This window comes from Electrophorus electricus, chromosome 1 (genome assembly GCF_013358815.1).
Source record: "Electrophorus electricus isolate fEleEle1 chromosome 1, fEleEle1.pri, whole genome shotgun sequence".
NCBI lineage: Eukaryota > Metazoa > Chordata > Actinopteri > Gymnotiformes > Gymnotidae > Electrophorus > Electrophorus electricus.
In genome coordinates, this window is record NC_049535.1 from 24918946 (window position 1) to 24931183 (window position 12238).

The 12238-nt window shown below is 44.8% G+C and overlaps 2 protein-coding genes across 3 annotated transcripts in view; one reads left to right on the plus strand and one right to left on the minus strand.

Annotated features, from left to right (window-relative positions):
* glis2b (GLIS family zinc finger 2b) overlaps positions 1–8985 on the minus strand; it is a 25926-nt gene extending 16941 nt beyond the window's left edge. Inside the window, exon 1 of one of the 2 annotated variants that reach the window (XM_035529461.1) lies at positions 8177–8985. Coding sequence is in view for 1 of the 2 variants with exons in the window: in XM_035529453.1 (XP_035385346.1) it covers positions 1852–1937 (86 nt within the window). In the remaining variant the exon portion in view is untranslated. Of the gene's footprint in view, positions 1–1851; positions 2049–8176 lie in introns of those variants that run through there. The other variant, XM_035529453.1, reaches the window with a different exon arrangement.
* Positions 8986–11903: 2918 nt separating this feature from the next.
* tfap4 (transcription factor AP-4 (activating enhancer binding protein 4)) overlaps positions 11904–12238 on the plus strand; it is an 8583-nt gene continuing 8248 nt past the window's right edge. Inside the window, exon 1 of the mRNA XM_027009140.2 lies at positions 11904–12238. This exon is cut by the window's right edge and continues 31 nt beyond it. Within this exon, the coding sequence (XP_026864941.1) occupies positions 12181–12238 (58 nt within the window). The 5' untranslated portion in view covers positions 11904–12180.

The following is a 12238-nucleotide window of genomic DNA, read 5'->3' on the forward strand; positions in this document are numbered from 1 at the left end:
ATATATTCCCTCATCCCAAATGGGAAAGGACGCATGAAAGTATTCACAGTTGCCTCATGCAGTTAACTGTTTTTTCTTAAAATATCTCTACTTGGAGTATCTGAAGTTAGTCCCATTTATTTCAACACACACTCATGCATGAAATGAATTTAACAATCTCCACCTCTCTCTGTACCCTCACACTTCCCAGAAGCTATTCGTGAAGCAGTCCCTGCACACTGAACAGATCGCGCCTCTTTCTGGAAGCATCAGGCCTCCTGTGACTAATATTTCAAACATTCTTCAGCATCAACATCAGACAAACTGCAACCTTCTTTGCAATCTCTGACGTTCACACTAACTAACAGTAACTCTGTTCCTCCCTATGTGGATCGTTCTCTCTTTCCCTCTCTCCCTCTTTCTCGCTCTCTCACTCGTTCCCTCCCTCTCCCGTTCTGAACTGATTCCTGCTGCCTCTCCCCACAGCCAGTGATGCAATCCACACACTCCTCTGTGCAATAACAAGGGCTGGAGGGAACTAGGAAGGGTAAGGCCATCTCTCCGCTGCCCTGCGTGTCTGAGGAGCGGGGGAGAGCCGCTCTGAAATGGTTTCCCACAAGCACTGTAGGACAAAGATCTCATCTGCTAGGGTGGTAGATGGTGTCATTTAGAGCAATCTCGCCAACAGGGCAGACCTTTAAGCTGCAAGGCATTTGTGGAAATGAACCAACAGTCAAAAAGGTATTAAAAAGTAGACTAGAAAGTTCCACAATAAACCTTGGGGGAATTACAATGGCTGTTAAAGACTGAAATCATAATTAGCACACTTGTCAGCCTGCACTTGTACTAGGCTGGAAAATCAGCTCCCCAATAAGTTTATTTCAGATCCTAACTTCACAGAATTCCCAACAAGCTAGTGGAACACTGCATATTCTCAACACATAGCCATAACATGCCACCATAGTCGTTTTGGCACCATACTCCTGAAGCAGAACCCACTTTATTTTCTGGCTCTTAATCGAAGCCCATGAAGTCTTAGTGCCACCAAAAAGGGCTGACTTTAAAACAATATGCCTCTGCTTCAGAAGGGCAGAGGTTAAGAATATGCAAGGCAAAACCATAAATATAGACAGGCCTGTTCAGCACATCCAGTACAGAGGCTCTGATTCCCCTGACGCTTGGGAGGAAAGGTCAGTGAGGTTGGCCAAGGAATGCTAGCTCCTAGCACCTGCCTATATCCCAACAGCCATCCTCCCACCCTCAGCTAATCACTCAGTACAGCACCTTTAGTCTCCTTGCTTTGCACTCCAATGCTACATGCAGACAATTCTTACTGATCAACTAGTGGTCAAAAACAACAATAAACGCTAGAGTTTCAGGACTCTCCTTCTGCAACGTTAAAGGCATATGGTAGCGTGTGTCAGTAATAGCCAAACCTCTGCTCCTTAGAGATTACCCTGCGCTGCACTTACATATCTACTTAGTGTCTTACAAAAGACCCCATGTCAACACAAATGATTCATCAAAAAGGGTACGTGCAAACTCGGCTGACACTGAACCACCTTTAAATTTGTATCCACTGGATTCTTTTTTGGGGGGGAGGGGATTTACACGATAAGTTATAGAGCCATAGGTGATAAGGCATGCGGCTCGCACCAGAACAATGATTTGTTGTAATGCAGTGATCTAGCCTTGCACAGGTAACTGGTGTCCTACTACCCAGGGGTTACGAGGCCAGACGAGCAGTGTCTTTCCCTAACCTTAATATTCTAATCACCATCATGACTTAAATCATGAGGTCAGCAAGCAGAATTATGCATGAAAAATACAGCAAATATAACACAATGCACACAACAAAGGTTCAGTACCTACACAGAGATGATTTGTTGACTTTTGAAGTTTCCTCTGAATTTCTGATTATTTCCATCCAGACCTGCGAATCCAATCCAAAGCCACATTATCCTCAACTAATAAAATTTGAATGTTCAGCTAGCAAGAGGCAGAGAGCTCGGAAGGACAGCATGCCATTTGGAATAAATCCCAAAAAAGATTTTAAATACATGAATAAACAGAATATAAATATAGAATATATAGAATAGAAATAACTGATCAGAGCTGTTCTGTTCGCAGTGCAACAGATGGCTACCTAAAATGTGCCTATCTGATTTTCCCTTTAGGAATACCCATGGAATATTAGCAAACATCTGTAAGGGATTGGAATCAGGGAAGGGAGGGGTGCCGTGAGAGGGGTTGGGAGGCCCCCTAGGTATGCAGGTGTTCGCCTGGGGCCTGTGTGTGATCGTCCATGCAGACCCCGCCCCTGGTCCTCAGCCGGCGGGTGTGTCTGCGACTGGGTGTGTGATGGCGAAAGAAGGGGTCTGGCCTTCGTTTCCTCCCACACAGTTAACGGCCTTAGAGTCACGGACGTAGAAACTGCACACGCAGCCACAACCCTTGACCATATCTCAGCACTGAAGCAGCCTCCAGCAGACTGCCCTCGGGTTTCAGGACCTGCTGGCATAGCCTCGTATCCGTTTCCTGGACCCTGCATACTGTGGCATGGGCCCACAAGGACCAAACCCTCTCCTGTGCTCCAAGAACTCCAAGAAAGAGAAAATCACTTCCTTTTGCAACTCAAATGCCATAAAACACATTCTCTGGTTCATGGGAAGCGGGGGTTCAGTTTTATACAGCTGTAACTTGATATGAGGGACAGCTTTATGCATGTCTGTGGTGTCGGGCATGTCTGTGGTGTCGGGCTCCTGTCATGGTGGGGTGTGTAAGGAAGAGCAATGTAGCATTTCCCACTTGTGCAGCAGGATCCTTTACCCCTCTGGGAGCCAGCATACTGGAGACAACAGGTCTACTGAAGCAGATGTGAGTGTGTGTGTGTGTGTGTGTGTGTGCGCGCACGCACGTGTGTGTTTTGGCAGGGGGGGTGGGCGATTGTTCAATTCCCCAAAAACCAAAACACATCAGGGCAGGAAGAAAACAGGAAGGGGTAGAAACGCAAACCGACTGAGCGCAATTAGTCGACAAGCTGATGTGAAATAGGCACGCCGGCATGGAGTGGTGGGGACTGTTTGCTCACAGCGACGGAGGAGGGACCGTTGCTGCTGCCCCTTTGAGCATGCCTGACCCACCCTCCCCCACTCCCAGCACACACGCTCTCTCCGTGCTGCTGTTCTCCTTCCCTTCTGTGGCGTTGCCAGCTTTACTGCTGCCTGTGGTCTCCCACTACCCTCACATGGGGCGTCTGTTTTCTCAAAGACAGGCCACCCCTCCACGCAAGCCCGGCCCCCCCACGCCTGGCAGCCAGACAAGGTCAACATGACAGGCCTTTTCTCCCTCCCTCACTGCCGCCCTGTGTTTCTGTGACTTAGCTCAGCTGAGCGACAGGCTCCTCCCAAACACTAAGAGCCTTTCATCTTCTGTCCACACAAGAGGAGAGCGGAGGGAAAGAGAGCGAGAGAGAGAGAGAGAGAGAGAGAGAGAAGAGTATGAGAGATGCAGTGAGGGATAAAACTCAACTGAATTAAATAGGTTTAATTCAGGTTTAATTTAAAAAGGTTCATCAGTTGAGTTGAAAAGAAACATAAACTACACAACTAGTGACTTACTCTTTATCTCCAATATTTCAAACAACAACATATAACACTCATAACACTTACCAAATGCAAAAGACAAGTCACTCATGGGCAAGCAGAAGTTCAGTGGTTCAGACACCCACAGCAACAGATGAAAGACTGCAGGTTCAGGCCTCTGACGGGGGTTAGAGGGATATGAACTAAGCACCCAGGGCTGGCAGGTTCTGCTATCACAGACGTGCCTCTGACAACTCTGCCCTCAGGTAAAGCTCATAAGTCCAAGTAATTCTGTGCATGCTATTCATTATCACACCTAAACCATTACTGAAAAGAAATGTTTAGTAAGACTTTAGAATGCATTACCATTATGCACTAAACTATCTTGAGCTATTAAATGCTTGACCTATTAAAATGAACAGCAGGGGCATATTTAAATCCTATTTTCTCTGATTTCTTTGTAGTGATGTAAATCCCTTAACTATACATTTCATCCAGGTTTTCTGTCTTCAAAAAGCCCCGCTGGTATTTCGATGCACTCCACTGAAAGCAACTTTGGGGAATAGGAGGTCATGGAAAGAGGGAGGGAGCTCACAGCTCGCAGACTTACAGACTCACTGACGGGAATGGATTTGCCCAGACAGAGCGCCAAGACCAGGCCCAGACTTGAGAGAGCCTTGTTTCTGTTTCTGCGCCTGAAACCCTCTCCTGCTCCTCTCTTTGCCTGTCCTCTCCCTCCCTCCCTTTCTCCCTCTCTTCTCTTGCACATACACACAAACTAACAGAAGGTCTTGCTTGCTCATTGGAGCTGGGTTGCACTATTGTGGGTAACTCTGGAGAATCCAGGGTGTTGGCCAAGCAAGTAAATAATAATATGAACCAGCTGCTCCTCCAACTTAAGCGCCTGTGCTTTGGGGACAGAAAGCACCACTCTGCTTATTTCTCACAAATTCAAAACATGGTGGTGATGTGACTAGCCACAGTCCATACACGCTCACAGACATAAACATCTTGTGAATCCTAGACATACTTTATGCAGACACTTTCAATGCAGAGCTTTTGTTCATATTTTGTTCATTCCCCCCGCCCCACGAGCCCTCAATTTAGTCTCACTTCCTGTTCTTTCTTGCTTTCTGTTGAGCTTTCCTCCTTTCCAGCTTTGTCCCTTTGTATGAGGCATCTCTCCAGAACACAGGAGGCAGGGAGGGAGGGAGAGATGGAAATAAAGAAAGAGAGAGGCAAGGAGAGGAAAAGTGTGAGAGAGGTGGGATGTCAGTGGTGTGGACTAAGGCGCAGAACTTTGTCTGTGTTTATTTTGGATGTGGTGTAGCAGAGGCCCGGCCCAACAGCGCACAGGGGTAGAGGAGCTGTGGATGGATGGCATGGGCCACGGGCCATGCCTGAGTGTCCCACCATGGTGCCTGGAAGGGGGAAGAGGGCTGCTATGGGCTGGGGTGGGGTCGGCCTCTGTGCAACATGAAGGAAAAGAAGGAGCCGTTCCAGGAGGAAACGGTGAGACCGCGTTGCGATTAGTGGTTAGAGTTTAACTGGAGAAGAATGCGTGGTCTGGGTCCAGCCAGGGAGGGCAGACTGCACCGGGCCCGTTCAGGGTGTGTGACTCAGGCTCTTGTATCAACTCTGACTCTGCCGTCCGGGGGTCTGTCCGCCCTGATGCACTCCACTCAGCAGCATTCCACGAGCATGCTGCACTCCAGAGCTCAAAAAATACACTACTGCTGGACGCAGACACTGGTTTTTAATTATGGATATGGAATGAATTCAAACATGTCCTCCATAACCATGACAACATTGAAATCTTCCCTGAAATCCTCCTCCGATGAAACTCAGACAGCAGCAGGCTGAGCTTTGTCCCAGCTTACTCATGCTGTGACATTATTCGAACAATGCCTCTGTAGCACTGTGCCACGGTTTTATCATTACCCATCATCCCTTGCCCGGTCAGACTCTGCAGTCATGTGACACCTTTTGGGACTCTTAACCACTCGACCCTCTGCAGGTCTGTCTGGCACCTGAAGGTTAGGCTGCCTTCGCTGGACTTTAGATGACACTGGGCCACATGTTTGTGAATGTGAGATGCTTTGGGAGTTGGTGGGGAGTTGGGTTCAGCATACCCTCAAGCAAGGCAAACACCACATGCAGCTCAGTTATACAGGCTTTACGGACTCTTCTGACACATTTTCAGACAATCCTGTCAGAATATCTAATATTCTCTGTCACTTTTCAGACCTCTCTGGGGACTGCCAATCTTGCATAATTGCATGTCCCACTGGCCCTGTTCATACTGCTGAAAAGTCCTCAGTGTTGATGTGTGGATGGTACAATAAGATACTGGGTAGTGTTTGACATACATACAAAAAGCAATCTGTCTACCCATATTGAGGTCTCAAAGGTGCGTGAGCAGGCAGGCAATTTCCAAACAGATGGAAATGGTGCAGATTAACATCTCTCACCTTAACATTAGTGGAAATGTCATGTATCTCCTTGGCTGTGCTCCAATTCAATGACTGTTTGAAACCCTCTGTTCCCTGCTGCTGGGGACACACATCTGCGTGCCTGTAATCCTGCACAGCACTGAAACCCCACTGAGACAATCATTCATCTGCTCAGGTTCAAGCACTTCACAGGCGGCTAATTCTCCATGCTGGAGTTGCTGGCTTCCTGGAAGCTCACAGACTCAGCTCTCACCACACGTTAAGGTTTCTGTGTGAAACTCTATGCACATTTTTTCTCCATTTCAGGGTCACTTTATGGTGTGGATATTGTGCTTTTAGCCAATATTAGACATTAAATATAGACTCAAATTTGCACTGTCCTCAATTTAAGCAGACACAACCGTGCACAGCTGTATTGAACAAGGTTTTAAGAGGGAATGTCCAGCATGTGTGTCAATGAGGGGGCATTCTGGAGTTCTGCTCTCCATCTGGTCCCCCTAGATGAGCTGTGACCAGACTTTGGGGCCCCGTTTCATCCACTAAGCTGCAGACTGCCTAATGGGCATTTATCCACTGCAGTTCCTTAGGGTGGGTCTGCCTTGGCCTAGCATTCTCAACATGGAGGGGGAACAGAAACTAGCTCAGCCCCTTTCTGGGCCTTACAACTTTGGTGTAGCTGGATGTCTCAAATTTCCCAAATGTTCATCTCTGCCTTTGACGGCTACAGTTAATGATGTCTGCTGAGAACCATGTAGCAGGTTTTTCTTAAACTGTGTGCTAAAGCACATGGAAAAATGGAGGGCTCTTCCACCCAGTTTCATCAGGAGAGCACAAGCCTGTATGCGGATGAGGAACCGCACATGCTCAAATATGGAGTCAAGCATGCAGGGTAATAATCAGATGTTTGTTCAACAGAAGCTCTAAAGCTGTGCGTATACATGCATACACACAACAAACACAGAAGTGTGAAGGAGTAGAAGGGGTTAGAGTTAAGCCTGGACATAAGGGTTGCTGGCAGTGGCTGGCACTTTTCCACACTTTTCTAAACTTGCTGAATATATTCACAGTATTTTCTGAAAACGAACATGCTTTTGAAACCAGTAGGAATTGTCAGAGGGCAAATGATAATAGAAAAAGAGGACCTGCAGCCAAGGATAATGGTGTTGGGAATATGGCCAGAGAAAGTGAAGGGGATTAAAGGGGTCAAAGTGTTACTGAAGTTCACTAAGCTTTCTTGTACAAGGCATGCAATAATGCAACTCTTTACTGGGTGAGTAGGTCACCTGAGCTTCCCTCCTTCAGCTTTAATGAAGACAGCTAGCTGGAACGGGTTCGTGCAGTGAAACCTTCTGCCTGATCCATATATACTATAAATAAAGGGTGTGGTTTTATCCTGTGTTTTTGTCTTTTAATTTCAGATCCATCCTATCAGCTGGTTAAGAACATCCTGGCAGGCAACCTGTTTACCAATAGAGCCATGTGTGACCGCGAGACAGTACAGGTTATATTCGAAGCCCAGCCTCAATGTAGTCACAATTAAGTACAGGGCCGCTGGAATTAATTCCACTGGAATCCTAATTATAGGAAAACCGCTGCTCATTTGTCGCACATCATCAGCGCCTATATAACAACTGCAACAGTTCAGTGCCATGGCACATTAAGGTTTATTCATTTTGTGTTTTGTCTCTTGATAATCTTAAAAGACTGCATTTTTGCCAACATCAAGACATTTAGAATACGGGCCCAAGAGAACTCCTCACGTTACGTCCTCATCGGGCCATGGTATGCCTCTTGCGTCTGCAAGTCGAGCATCTGCTCTCGATAGGCCGCCCTGGAACGAGACGCAGCTGCAAAACTATCCTGTGTGCAGAGCGTTAGGCTCCGACTTTGACAAGATCAATACACAGCACGTAGCGCAAACGTGACAACGTGAACGTCAGAGAAAACAGCATGGCACAAGCCGCCTGCCGGGCTGGATATGGAAAATGGGTCATTCGTTCAGAAATGACAATGTCGTATAATTGCATTAAAGATTGGTCACGTTGCATTCAGTCTCGAAACCCGACAGTGATCCGTCGCCTTCTTCGTGACCAAATGATGTAACGTCGGTGTGACATCTGACAGAACGCACGGGCTACTGAGTTCTGAAGATGGGCTTACCTCTGACAAAATCCCGTGGATATGGCCGAGTTAGCTCCGACTTGAAGCACTCCTCTTCACCTGAAACTTTCCGCTCAGAGTGTTTGTTCAAATCCCTTTCTTTTAGCAAAAGCGTCGTTTGACTACAGGCCCGCAAGCTGTTCCGCGCAAGAGAATATGCGACAGTCACCAAGAGCTTGGAAATCTAACACTGTCTGTAGCGGTCGACTGTCAGACCATTGTCGTGTGAAATTGAGCGGTGTGACAAAAAAGAGAGAAACTATTACGAAGGTAAGAAACTTGGGGGGAAAAAATGAGAAACTACCGAGATCAAACGGCAAAGAATTAACGAAACAGACAAACACTCGAGTTGATGTTAGTTCCAAAGAATGAGATTAGACTAGAAACCCGTTAGCCTAATTGTGTCAACACTTGAAATAGTGTCCGTAATTTTGATAGGTTGAGTCAGCGCTGCGATACAAGACTAAAAATATATATATGTCGATTTCTTCTGAAAATCAAGGTTCATCCCTTATTGGCAAAGCTGGTCAAGTGGGGTTTTCTATGGGTGGTCGTCCTCCCGGAGGTGGGAGGGGGTGCGCAGGCGATAGAAAGAAGAGATGTCGCGAGGAGGGGGGGGGGGGGGTCCCCTTCTTAGCTTCGTGTCCGGATGATGTCTCCGTATAGTTGTTTTTTTCCCGGGGTGCTTCCTGGTTCTTATTTCTTCTGTCTTGTCCTCGCTTTACGGAGACGTGAATACCAAAGGTGGTCTCCTGCGTCCGTCTGAACGCAGACAGCACCCGGACTCGAGCCAGTCCGTGTCTCCCTCTCCTCGGGCGCAGCGGAGGGGACTAGCCCTAACCCTGCCAGCTCAGCGCATGCTTGCTGCTCCGCCCATCGGCCATGGGCAGTCCTCGGCTCCCCTCCAAACACCCTTCAATCCCTCCCTCTCCGTGACCATACTTGCACTCTTACTCACACATGACAATAGATTACGAACTCGGTGTCGTTTATCTAATGTCACGCATAAACTAACATCTAGGAAAATTTATCTTCCACGTTTCATATGTAGGCTAGCGTTAGATGTTTTCAGGAGAGTCCATGTCAAGTCGTATATAACCCACTTGCCTTGTATTTGTCTAAAACATAGAATTTACAGAAATTATGCACGCTCCTGAAATTGAATTTATTGTTTGATTTATGATTATTTTTGCAACGTATTAAAAATACAGAATCGTAGTGGTTGAGTTGTAATCGGAAGATTGCCGGTTCACTCCCAAGTTGTCACCGTTGGGCCCCTGAGCAAGGCCCTTAACCCTCAATTGCTCAAGCTGTCTTCAGTCATAATTGTAAGTCGCTTTGGATAACAGCCTCCGCTAAATGCTGTAAATGTCAGTGTTTATTTTGTTGAAGCTGACAGAACCTCTAGGTAATTAGCTATTTTTAGTAGTAGTAACAGATTTAGAATTTCCGAATGTCTTTTCGCCACACGTTTGTTACATTATTAAAAAGCGGGCAAACGATGCATTCACAAAGCAGTCAATCTGAGCTACACTCCGAACTCAAAGCGAGTCGTGTTCCCTTGGGGTTTGACGTGTAATGACTATTTAACGCCACTAGAGGGCAAGTACTCAAACTTTCATAGCAACATCTTTTTCTTGTAACCCATGACAGGTTTCAATCCATCACTATATACTTTTGCAGTTTTACGTATGCATTCCAAAAACAGTGGCCTGCAAAAACCATAAATGATTCACTTAAAACATCTGCGTCAACGAGTAGTTGTCTACAACACATTTAAGAAAGTCTGTTCTCACAGAAATGGTCTACATAGGATTAAGGTGTAATATTAGTTTTAAATGCTATCACAGGCTGTAATCAATTACTCATTTGATTACAAACCAACTTTGGCTACGATGCAAAAATATTCAACTTTGTGTTATATACATACTTAGTTAGGTCAACCGATTATTGCTATGTAATAATATAAATATCGACGTAATAATAGTGTTAATAACAGCATAGCTATAATTAAAAAGAAAATAACATACCATTTTTGTTTTTAAAGACTCTACTGATAATGAATGAACAGGCCAAGTATAAGAATAAACAGAATAAAACTTTCTCATACAATGAATCTATACAGAACATTTAATTTGGAGAATAATATATTTAGTCATATTTTACGCATCAAACGCAATTTATAGAAAAGCAATTATGAAAAAAAGAATGAACACTGTTTAAATGTCACAAGATGTTGTTCGTGATACATCATTATACATTCGTTTGTTTGAGAAGCAGCAATTTAACATTCTTAACATTAAGTGAAAAGCAATGTGTCTGGGCTGCAATATTATTATTTATCGCTGTACTGTGATTTGTGTTTGATGTCTGTAATTTAATGAAGACCCGCCCCCTATCCTTTTCGTCCGAGTAATGTTGTTTGTGCATGTCATGGCCCAGATGGCAATGTCCATCTTTTTATTTTAAAATCTGAAGAGACTGATAAGAGTAGGAGATGCATTAATGTTTACTGTATTCTCAAAAATACACTAAAAAACACTACTACAGAAAATAAACTGTCATATTACTATAGCAGGCGTTTATTTTTTCGTATAGAAAACGATAGGTTATTCTTCTTGTAACATAAATGTTTTAAATAGTCCAAGGAAACTAAATCTGAGACATACATATGGGATACATACTTGCGTTTTCCTAATTCAACACTATCAACCCATATCTTATTAGACTCCTATGCTGTTGTTTTAATGATTAACTTTAATAATAATATTAACTATTATTCAAAAAGCAATAAAGATTAAAGTAGGCTAATTTATAGACTGGTAAAACAGTCCACTCGAATGTATTTTAATTTTTTAGATAGCATAAAATAGGCAATTTAAGGAATTACTCGAATAATTTGGCTGTATTTAGCTAAATTGACATTTACGCGAAACGTGTCGGATGTACTCAGAGCAAATGCAAAAATGTAACCTATAAAATGACAAAGCAACAGGGTAGCATCCATTTGCAACCGGTAACGTACAAAGCACTGTATCACGCCTCTTTGATAATAACGCTAATATTAGCCCCTATTGCACTTTTAGCCACAAAAACGCCTATAGAATAGATTTCCGGGTTCTCTACGACCGCTCCCATTTTGTGTCAGTGTGAGCCGTTTAATGTATCTACAAGGCAGGAGTGGCGATTAGGTAACTCGCTCTAGCCCTCCTCCTTCTTCCATACAACCAAAATGGTGTACACATTCAGCTGTTTCCTTGTCAGCCTCGGCGGCCCCGACTCCAGTCCACGTCCCCCTCCCCTGCTTCGTGCTGTGTTCGTAAACCCTGCCAACTCGTCAGCTGATCTCGCCCGTGCACATTGGAATAGTAATAAGTAGCTTCAACGCGCGCTTACATGAAATACGTCCCTCTAAACGCATTTCTAGCACTCCATATAAGCCTCGATATATATATATATACATTCACAATAATCATAAAAATAACCAGCTGTAACGTAAAATGTGGTTGATATTCTGAATAATATCGTAAAACATGCCGTTGACGTTTGTAAATCGTTGAAAGTTTGAGTTCTTTGCTCAAAATATAAGCTGCAAATATCGCTGAAATAGTCCTTTGTTTACAGTGTCTTGATGCGCGGAAGGAGGCTTTTTGGTAGGGCTGTGTGATTCCTACCAGCTGTTTCCCGCCTTGAAAGACATCCGATCAGCTGCAAATACACACATACGCGTACATGCAGAAGGAGGGAGAGAGAGGGGAGGGAGGCAGAGAGAGAGCGCCACACACTACGAGGGAACCCCATCAGCTGGAAGTAGAGTAACATTACAACTCTTAACGTTCAGCTAACGTTACATTCATATGCACAGGACTGTAAAATCAGAAGGATATACCAGATTAGTTTAATTAAATGCGCGGTCGCTTGCGGGAATCTGTTTTACAAGGCACGATTATTCAAAATAAGCAAAATATTAGAAGACTCGGGGACTCAAAGCTGGAGAGGAAAGCATGGAGTATTTCATGGTACCAACTCAGAAGGTGCCCTCCTTGCAACATTTTAGGAAAA